Below are 11,027 nucleotides of genomic sequence, written 5' to 3' on the forward strand. Positions count from 1 at the left end.
ACCCCAGCCAAAAGGATTAACTCTTTCCCAAGGTTTTAATCTTGTCTGGGTCTCTCTTGTGATGGATAGTGTGCTAGCTGAAAAACTTCTTGGATGACAACATTTTCTGCTGTTCATCCCCTTTTCTCCACTTCAATGGTGCTTTCTGATGTTCATGATGATGCTGGAATCCTGGATACCATTATTTCTTTGTCATTGTGAAGGCTTTTTCACTTTTTTCAGGTGCCTTGCAGCTTTTGGCAAGACCAAGGATGAATATCAAATTTTGAAGGAGAAGTTCAATATCATCTTGCAGGTAATGTTGCTTGGCTTGGCTTTTTTTCCCAGTCAAATTTGATCTTTTATATTCAGGTAGAATGCTTGATAACAACATAATAGCAAGATTAGATTTTACAGAGTCTAGAAAATTTCTCTATTTCAAATGTTGTAGTAATTCTTAAAATTGGAACCAGACTTCTCAAAGCCAGTCAAATCACATTCTAATTGTCCAAATTCTATCGAGCATTTCGCTGGTTACTCATTTCAGGCCTATTTTTCATCAGCTCTCAGGAAGATTTCCCCTCTCTTGGAAGAAATGAGGTCAAAATATACAGTGAAGCATGACATAAATATCTCTCCATTGTGTGTTCTATAAAGCATAAAGTAGAAGGCTAGCTCTAGGGTGCAATCAGTTAAAGAGTGTGTAATCCATTAGATTCAAATAAATATGATAAAAAGCAAGATGACTCTCTTACTTGTATGTTTTCAATTAGTTTTAATCACCATTGCCTGTCTTGTTTATGATTTTTCCAAAATAGCAAATTTTCTTTACAAATAAAATTGTTCACCATCTGTTACTGGATTTGGACTCAGATGGAGAGAACTATGATTTCCGGTGAATCTAAAAGAGGCTGACAATAGAGTCCTGAATTGTCTCTGCTGCTGTGTCGGCTGACGCGGTGGAATACCAGAGTCTGCTTCTATCTGCAATGGGCATGTAAATAAAGAGTTGCTGGAACTCATAGTTCAGTTTGTTTTAGACTATTAATATTTTTTGTTGAGTATTCCTATTTGCCCATTTAGCATGTTTTTTATATTAGCTGGTTCAGGGTAGCAAATATAAGGATATGTGTTAGTTACCTCCTGATCTTTCACATAGTATAGTTTCCTTCTTCCAAGACAATTGTTGAACAAACAAGTAAGGTGAGTAAGCAGAATTTGAGAGAGATGATTATGTTTTTGGGTTTTAATCCTGTTTGTATGCATAACAACGACAACTACAACTTAATCCCTGAAGTAACCTGGAAATTGGAAAACGTTACTGTTGTATTTCGTGTTGCTGCATCTGCACATACTGGCTGATATATTATGATGGGCAGGAGTGTTGGTAAGGCCAGTTTCGGCGGATAGTGCACACTGCTCGAGTAGAAAGTGTTTTTTATCGGTCGGTTATTTATTTGAAAATATATTAAAATAATTTATTATTTATTTTTAACATTAATATATTAAAAATATTTAAACATTAAAAAAATATTAATTTAAAAAAAATAAATATAAATATTTTTTTTCTAAAATATTTAATGTAAAAACAAATATGGCTATGTAATTGTGCACCAAAAACCTTTCAAGTTTCGATCACTGCGCCCGTATTGCACTCCTTGTAACCAAAAACCATGGGAGAAGATGTTAATGCGAATGAAAATCTTTTCAGCCCTCGACTTTTTCATGAAGAGCCATTCTTAGGTTGTTGCAGTCTTGATGCCTGAACTGTGTCCGAGACTGGCATGTGTAAATCTTCCCTTTTCATTTCAAAAACGGAGAAAATAGATTTGAATTTGCATTTGCATTATTAATTGGCCTTGCCAGTTCCCAGGAATCAAGTCAGAAAAGAAACAAACGGGAGAGGACTTATCACTTGAGCGAGATTTTCAATCCCCCGAATTCCCCAGGGGAATTTTTGGGCTAGATTGGAAATCCGATAGACAGTAGACATGAACGCTTGAAACCTAACCAATATTTGCCTCCTTTTCTCCTGGGCACAAAAGGTCAAAATAAACATAAGCTCATAACCTCAAATTCTGGACTTCTCATGAACGGCTTCAATGCAAACACAATGCCTCCCCAAGATTTGAAGTTATCCTGTTAACAATTTGCGAAGGGTAGACCTTCAAGGAACCGTAATGAGCAAATCTGAAATCCAACGTCTCTCTCGAAAAATAACATCCTCGTACAAGGTTTAGTCATATACAGGACAACACATTTGATTGTCATCCTAAGCAAAGCACCGAAGGGAATGAGGGCAAAATTCAAAAAGAAATGAGAGGACAATCCAGTTTGATTTGGCGGTGTGATTGTTGTGCCCAGTAAAAAATTACAGAAACCAACTACATATTACAAGATTGAGAGTAGGGAAATGGATTGTGAAATCAAAGTAGGAATTGTGAAACCGAAGTAGACAACAATTATAGCCTTTATCATTTCCACGAGTTTAAATTAGAAACGAGCCCAGATGTTTGACACATGCAACAGCAGCTTTTATTTTCTACATCATTTATGCTTACTTTATTTTTTAAATAACTTTTCATGTTAATAATTTTTTTATTTTTTAAAAATAATTTTTAACATCAGAAAATACTAAAAATATATTAATTTTAAATAAAAAAATTTAAATTTTTAAAAAACAGAAACAAACCTTAATTCACAGGCATTAACTGTTCTGGCCCTGTTCAGAAGATTACAGGGCTGCATTTATGCATATATTTTTCCTCCCCCAGTGGCCTTTTCTTTTGGACATCAGTTGAAAAAAATGACTAATTTTTTAACGTGAGTCACTTGATCTACTTAGATTGAGTCCATTAGGTTTTTGTGCTTCATAAAAAATGGCTAAAATCTTGCAAATCACAGAGCAAAGACATTGCTTTCTGCTGATCTACTTGAAAGCTTAGGCAAGTTTCTCAAGCTTCCCTTGAGAAACCTCATTATCTAGTGTTTGGACTTTGAATATATCACTGTCTAAGTGGCGAGTGATTTTCACTGAAAAATACAAAAACATCATAACAATCCAAAGCAATAACCAATGGTCCGCAACGCCTAACAGGCACGAAAACAATGCAAACGGAGTTCTAAAGTACAAAGAAAGAAGGACTCGCCGAGTTTTAAGTTCAGTCAAAAAGTTCAAAGCATAAAATGACTATTGCACAAGCAGACACTAACGGCAGCAGGGCTTTATGACAAATTAGATAACTCCTCTTCCAATCATAAGCATGAACCGGGTAACAACACATTAATTATTAATTATTATTATTATTGTTTTGCATCAAGCAACAAGTTCAACAGAGAGTTTTCCTAACTAAACACATCCATGGTAATATTACGCCGTCAAACAGTTGCGGGTTCCCCCATAAATGATTGTTCATCTGGTGAGGACAGTAGGTAACTTTCAAGTTACAAATGAACTCAGAATGCTATGATTTGGCAGAACGACAGCAATCTCAAATTTGTTTCCAAAAGCCAATGCACAAGGGAACCCACATCCTAAAACTACGCCTAATTTAGCTGTAGGTTTCGACTCAACGCACAAACTCCTATGACCAAGATTAACACCCATAACAATGTACTTAATATTTGGTATTGCAATAACAATTTATCTATAGGTTTCGACTCAACGCACAAACTCCTATGACCAAGATTAACAAACTCATAACAATGTACCTAATATTTGGCATTGCAATAACAATTACTTTTAAAATGATCTACTTTTTTCATTTTTTCAAATTTATTGTTAACGACACAATCTAAAAACATAAAAAATCAAAAGTTTTGAAAACACACAGCCAGTTGTGTTTCCTAATCGCTTCCTATGTCTCGAAGGACTAGCAGGCAGAAACAAGGAACAATCAACAATCTGATTCTCGTTTCTCATGAAAATATGCAATGAAAAAAATGCAAACCCTAATCGCCACAAACAACATGATACAATGGGCACAGAACGAGAACCGCCAACACTGTCAAATTTGGAAAAACCATTAAACAAAGATCACCATAAACACGGGAAAATACAGAGCCTGATTAATATCAGCAACATAACAAATCAGGCATGAAAATGAATCCACGACACTGTAAAAATAGGCAAAATCATCAAACCAACTATTGAAACACTAGTGAAAATATGAACAATCCCAGCAACAACAACAACTAATCACTCCACGCATCTACTACAAACAAAAAACAAAAACAGCAAGCAATACCATGACACATCAGGCATGAAAATGAAACCCACAATGCTGTGAAAATAGGCAAAACCATCAAACCAACTATTGAAACACTCTCGAAAATATGAATGCTCCCAACAACAGCAATAACAAATCATTCCACGAATCTACTACAAACAACAACAAAACCAGCAAACAATCCCATAACCAAAATCCAAAATTAACAATTATATTGAAAACATTTAACATTAAACTCCGTTATCTTAAATTCAAAAATCTGAAGCTCAAACAAAGTCTTGATATCATAGTACCAAACTAAATAAAAAACTTGTAAATTATCCAACTACAAAACTAGAGAAATGAAAAACAAGACCGCCTCAAAACCGGACCTCTTAATCGAATAGACTGAAACCCATATCCTGCAACAACAGTAACAAAATATTCAGTCAGTCACAAAACTTAATACCAACAGAGCAAAAACCAAATAAAAATCAATTTCATAAATACAAAAAAATGAAAATAAAAAATGGCGCTTACATCATCAGACTCCTCTTTCTCTTCAACTTTCTCCTCTTTCTTTGCCTCGGCAGCAGGGGCAGCACCACCTGCAGCAGCAGCTGGAGCTCCACCGGCAGCCACAGCAACGCCACCACCGGAAGGGACGGAAGCCAACTTCTCCCTTCCGGAAGCAATCAGCTCAGTTACGTCCTTTCCTTTCATATTGGACAACAGCAACTCAATCCTGTCATCATCAGCATCTGCACCAACTGCAAATCCAAAGACCAAAAAAACGATCATTTTTCCAAAAAAGATGTAAGGATCTAGTAACGGGAAAAGGAAAACATAATGTGGAGAGGGAGAGGAGATTACCAGATCCGAGGATGTTCTTCAAGTCCTCGGCGGTAGGGCAGGTGTTGCCACCGAGAACGGCGAGCAAGTAAGCGGCTACAACCTTCATTGTTTTTTAAGGAAGAGGGGCTGGAAGCAAATAGCTAGACTGGTACTTGCTAGGGTTTTTGAAGGCTGGGAAGGATGGCACCGCTTACAAGCCAGTATATATAGGGCTTTTGAAGTATGAGTTCTCGTGATTAAATCTTGTCCGTTCATTTTTTCTTTTGGCGGTTGTGTCCCTGGTTTTGTTGTTTCTATGTTTGGTTGAAGAAAGAGGAATGTATCTGTCACGGTTAAGGTTTATCCCTATGACAAGTCAATGGGAAACCGCTTTGTGGGTGTAATGATTTTTTTGGGTATTTGGAAGTATAATAATTGTTATTTTTTAAAGTATTTTTTATTTTAAAAATTTTAAAAATTGATATTATTATAATGAAATGATTTGAAAATACTGAAAAATATCAATTTATAATAAAAAATAAAAAATATTTATAAAATAACACAGTTTAAATATAATAGTATTTAAAAATATTATTTTTCAATTGTGGTTTGGATTATGTTTTTGTACCCGTGATATTTTATATAGTGGATGTATTGGTCATGTTTCAAGGCATGTTTTTTATTTTTAAATTAATTAGCATAAATAAAAGTTAACTAGAATCTTTATGAAGATATAATTGACAAATAATAAAAAAAAAAGTCGAGATAAAATGAATTGAGAAGATAGAGAAATGAAATGAAAAAAAATAAAAAATTATCAGATGTCTATCATTATTATATTCAATATTGTTAAAAAATTTGATAAAATAATTTTAATTGCATCTTAAAAAAATATTTAAAAAATTGTAATTAACTATAAAGTAACCTTAAACAAAATCTTTAATGAATTATAACTACTGAAATTTTCAATAGCGATTGTGCTCAGCCACCATTTGAAATAACTGTTCAACTTAACAGCTGTTAAGAATTGTAATTGCATAACTTTTATAATATTTTTTTTTTATAATTGGTGTTACTTTCCTGTAACTTTTATCAAATTCTAAAATACCCGAAATTTTTACACAAACTCCCGTGCTATAATCCATTGTCATAGATGACCAGAATTGAAATATCACTGTGATCAATTTATTTTTTTCATGTCGGGATAAAATATTGATAAATTATCACCTATAATTTAAAATTACGTGAAAAAAATGTTATAGTCCACAGTATTCTTTCTATTATATATATAAACTATCTATTAATTATAATATGAAATATGTGAGGTGAATATTGTGTAATCACACTGTTCATCTCTTAATATTTTATTGTAAATGTTATTGTTTATTATTTTTTTACTTGTTATTAATTTGAGAGAAAAATATATGAAATAAACACAGTGAGGTCACAGTATTCATTCCCTTGTGTTTTACCATGAATGATGTTGTTCAGTTCTTTTGGGTTTGCTGTAAATTAAAAGGAAGGATATTATTCATGATATAAGTACATTATAAATAAGCTACAGCGCATGGAATGAATACCGTGCAGGCATATTGTTATTATGGATGATATTTTTTTTTAAGGTTTGTTATAAACTCACAGAAAAAAAAATATTAAACTTAGTTGAGTTTGTGATCTAAGTTTATCCCATAAATTTTATCAGTTTAAAAAAACATATTTTTTTATATGTTTTAAACTTAATCTAAATATTTATATTCAAATTAATATCTTTTTTTTCTTCTATGTTATTAAAAAATATCTTTTAAATAATGATGATTTTTTAAACTGTGTTTTTAATTTTTTAAAAGGTTTTTTTAATTAATTAATATTTTTTAATTTCTTGTATAGATGAACTTCATTTTTAAAAATAAAAATAAATTTATTTTCAAATAATATTTATAATATGCACAGTTTTGTATATTATTTTATTTTATTTTATCTAATCAATTTATTGTGTGTTTATTTTTATTATCTTTTGATTAAATAAAAAATTATTTTAATTAATAAATTTAACAAACACAATTGTATAAATATCATGTACTGTAAAATTAAAAATTTTAGTTTATAAATATCTCTTGATTTTTCCAGTTTTTATTTTAGTTATCTTTTATGTTTTTTATTTATTAATATGTATAGTTTTTAATTTATTTGATTATATATATGTATAAATTTTTTAATTTTCACTTAAAACATTTAAATGCAAAAATGTGTTGGAAAAGTATATATATAAAGTTTTTAGTAAAAAAAAATGTAATTCATAATAAATCACGGTAAAATATCTAGTCTATCCACATAGCATGTGGAATCCTAAATATTTTTGTGTTCGGATAATATTGCGGAGATGATAAATATATTTTTTAATTTCAGCTGAAGTTACCATGACCCGAAACAAAATTGATGTTGCCTTGTAGCCATGATTTCAAAACTCATCGGCGCATCAACACATTTAAATTTAGACAAGTCCACGTGCCCGAGATGATCTCTCCTCTGCGAAGGGAAATACCGTGTAGAATTTTCATGTAGTTCATGGAATCTGGATTTCGTAACAAGCTCCTCAAGGTATCATTATTGGTCCATTGGGCTAGGTGCGTCACCCATTTAATGTACGTATTTCGGCTCATGGTTCGTAATTATCCAGGCCCCTGGCCATCTATAAAAATACTGCTTCGTCTTGTCATTTTATAGTTAATAGATTTAATTCCTGTTTATTTAAGCATGATTTTTCATTTTTTAAGCTTGTTCTCAATCCAAAAAAATAAAAATAAAAATCCATAATTAATTAAAAACAAATGAGACCTATTATCTTTAAATTAGCTAAACATTCATGATTAATTTAGCATTTTTAATTCTCGCTGAGAAAAAAACTTAAAGAAATTTTTTTTACTGCAAGAGACATTCTGGTGCCAGATTTTCTACACTAGACTTCATTAAGCTTTTCATTACAATCAAAATGCAGGTTATACTGGTAAAGTTCAGAGAATCTGTGAAGATTTACCATTATTATTGTTAATATGTGCAATTATTCTTTCTTTCATTTTCTAAATCTCTCCAGATTAAAAAGCACAGAATATAGATGCAAAATCATGTTTGTTTATCTCCATAAATTTTCCCATTTTCTTCTTTTGTTTCAATCATGTTATTCGGTCAATCGACGTTCCAGTTACTAAATCTTTTTTCTTTCCATAAAATTTTCAAGACATATCCCTTATATAAATATTTTGATATACTTCAAATAATATTTTCTTATAAATATTAACAGTTTTGGTTAAAGGAGGGTGATATGAATTCCTAATACTTCCATAGTGCTGCGTCAGACAGACAGAAAAGGAAGAAGTTGAATAGACTCACAGATGAAGTGGGCACGGTGCATGAAAACGTGAATGAAGGAATGAGGGATGTGGTGGTGATCAATTATTGTGGTAGGTTGTTTGAGCAGGGGGTGGATAGTGTTGAGGCTGTTACTGCTATTGTTGAGCCATGTGTACAAAGGAAAACAACGAATTTCTCTCTACCCCATTTGTAGATAAGGAATTCAAAGTGGCAATTTTCCAAATGGCAGCGGATGTAATGTAGCCAACATGATCCAGGTGATTTTGCCGAACATTGTGTCTCTTAACCAGGCAGCCTTTATGCCAGGAAGGGCAATTACAGATAATGTAATAGTGGCATTTGAATCTATTCATTACATAAGGAGGCTTATTAAGGGTAGGAAAGGAGTGGGGGCTCTCAAGATCGATATTAGGAAGGCCTATGATGGCATTAGCTGGAGTTTTATAAGGAGGATGATGTTGAGACTTGGGTTTGCGTAGTCGTGGGTGGGCTTAATCATGCTATGCGTTACACAGGTGTCTTATTCTATTATATTGAATGGCAGATAAGTTGGTCCTGTGACTCCTGCTTGTGGTTTAAGGCAAGGAGATCCTCTTTGTCCATATTTATTTATCTTATGCAGTGAAGGATTATCAGCTTTGTTCAACAAGGCTGAACACAGTGGGGCTATATATCCATCGCTGTAAAATTAGTAGGTTGGCTGCTTCAGTGTCTCACCTATTTTTTGCAGATGATAGCTTTCTATTTTTTCGGGCCCATGCCCAGGAAAGCAACACGGCGAAGCTTCTGTTACAGCAATACGAGGAAGCTTCGGGTCAATCGATTAACCTCCAGAAGTCATCTTTTTCAGTTCTACTGTCAGAATTGAATGTAAGCAATATATCTCTGACATACTAGCTGTTCACACACCATTAAATCATGGGAGATACCTGGGACTCCCTTCACTTACAGGGAGGAATAAGAAGGTGATATTCTCCTTTATTAGAGATAAGTTATGGAAGCGGATCGATAAATGGTTGGAGGGGTCGTACAGTACTTTCTAAGGCAGTCAAGGCTGTAAAGATTAATTCAGTTGCACGGGCTATACCTGCTTACACAATGGGGATGTTTCTTCTCCCTATTACGTACGTTCTGTGAAGAGTTACATTTTAAACAGTTTCTGGTGGGGGTACGTAGTAATCACAGTGGTGGTCTGGTATCAGATGGCTTAGATGGGATAAATTATGCAGAAGGAGGGGGGGGTTGTTTTCGGAATCTACACTGTATCAATTTGTCTCTCCTAGGAAAACAGCTGCTTATTGAACCTCACTCTTAATTAGTGAGCAAGATTATCAAGGCTAGATATTTCCCTAGAGGGGACTTTTTAAATGCCAAACTAGGGCACGATCCTAGCTAGTCATGTGTGGCGTAGCATCCTTTGTTCTCAGGAGTTGATTAGGAGGGGTGTAGATAACGAGTTGGTTCAGGGAAGGTTATAAATGTGTGGAATGAGGCATGGATCGGGGAGGTCTCATGTAGATTTATTGGAACTCCAGTAATTGATGGTTTGGAAAATCTGAGAGTTTGTGATCTCATGTTACCTGAAGAGAGACGGTGGGGATTGGGATCTCTTGGAAACATTGTTTCTTCCACGAGATGTATTGGCAATTGGTAAGCACTCGATCCCTTAACAAATTCGGCTGTTGAAGATACGAGGACTTTTAGCATGAAAGGGTTATATTCGGCCAAAATAGGTTACAGGGTTGCGCTGGAGATTGAGAAGCCAGATTTGGAGGAAAGTATTGCGGGACCTTGGAGGAAATTGTGGAATATTAAGCTGCCACCTAAAACCAAGTTCTTTCTTTGGAGGGCTTGTACATCAGCATTAACCCTAGATTGAATCCAAGGCAGCGGGGAGTTGATATTGAAGATGGCAGGTGTATTTTATGTGGGCCAAATGATGAGTCTACAGATCATGTTCTCGTGCAGTGTCACTTCGTAAATGCTTGCTGGAAGGAGATGAACATCCAATAAGTCACGGCAATGCCGCAAGCATTTAGAGAGTATGTCTTTTTGCAGTTGAACTTAGGAGGTAGTGGGGAGGAGGCGTGCAAGGCTGCGTTGGCGGCTTGGGTTACTCGGAGACAACGTAATGATCGAATGTGGAATTCTACACTAAATACTTTCGCCTAATAGAGCTGTCGGATTGGGGTTGGAGCTTTATGAGCAATGGACGGCAGCTCAATCAGCCCATCTTGCGTGGATAGTGTTTAGAAACGCGGGCAGTTATTACTCTTTAGCAACGTCTAAATTTTATAAATTTTAAATTTTTTTCTGTTAAAAGTTAGATTTTTTATATATTTTAAATTTTTTTAATAAGTTGCTTTTAAAAATAAAAATAATTATTTTAATATATTTTAAAATAAAAAACTATAATTATACTTTCAAACAGACATTTAATAAAGCTTTATGTCTCAGTATTATATATACTCATAAATGAAGCAACAAGACAGCTAATTTGTTAGCAAGATACTCTTGCAATGTTTTTGGTTGTGACCTGCGAAGTCATGTTTTGAGTGTATTTAAAGATTGATTGTTTTTTAAAGTATTTTTATTTTAAAATATATTAAAATAATATTTTTAATATTTTTTATATTA

The 11,027-nt window shown here is 33.6% G+C and overlaps 2 protein-coding genes across 2 annotated transcripts in view; one reads left to right on the forward strand and one right to left on the reverse strand.

The window, feature by feature from the left end:
* LOC105140916 (histidine-containing phosphotransfer protein 1-like) overlaps positions 1–1,061 on the forward strand; it is a 4,192-nt gene extending 3,131 nt beyond the window's left edge. The window contains exons 5-6 of the mRNA XM_011047959.1: positions 223–295; positions 853–1,061. Coding sequence (XP_011046261.1) covers positions 223–295; positions 853–894 — 115 coding nt within the window. The 3' untranslated portion in view covers positions 895–1,061. The remainder of the gene's footprint in view (positions 1–222; positions 296–852) is intronic.
* A 3,333-nt stretch (positions 1,062–4,394) lies between these two features.
* Positions 4,395–5,228, reverse strand: LOC105140917 (60S acidic ribosomal protein P2B-like). The gene is made up of 3 exons (XM_011047960.1): positions 5,061–5,228; positions 4,728–4,957; positions 4,395–4,609 (listed from the first exon to the last, which is right to left on the reverse strand). The coding sequence occupies exons 1-3, from the start codon at positions 5,146–5,148 to the stop codon at positions 4,583–4,585; spliced, it is 345 nt and encodes a 114-aa protein (XP_011046262.1). The 5' UTR covers positions 5,149–5,228; the 3' UTR covers positions 4,395–4,582.
* Between the last annotated feature and the right edge of the window lie 5,799 nt (positions 5,229–11,027).

Source organism: Populus euphratica, unplaced genomic scaffold, assembly GCF_000495115.2.
Source record: "Populus euphratica unplaced genomic scaffold, PopEup_1.0 scaffold136.1, whole genome shotgun sequence".
NCBI classification, from domain to species: domain Eukaryota; kingdom Viridiplantae; phylum Streptophyta; class Magnoliopsida; order Malpighiales; family Salicaceae; genus Populus; species Populus euphratica.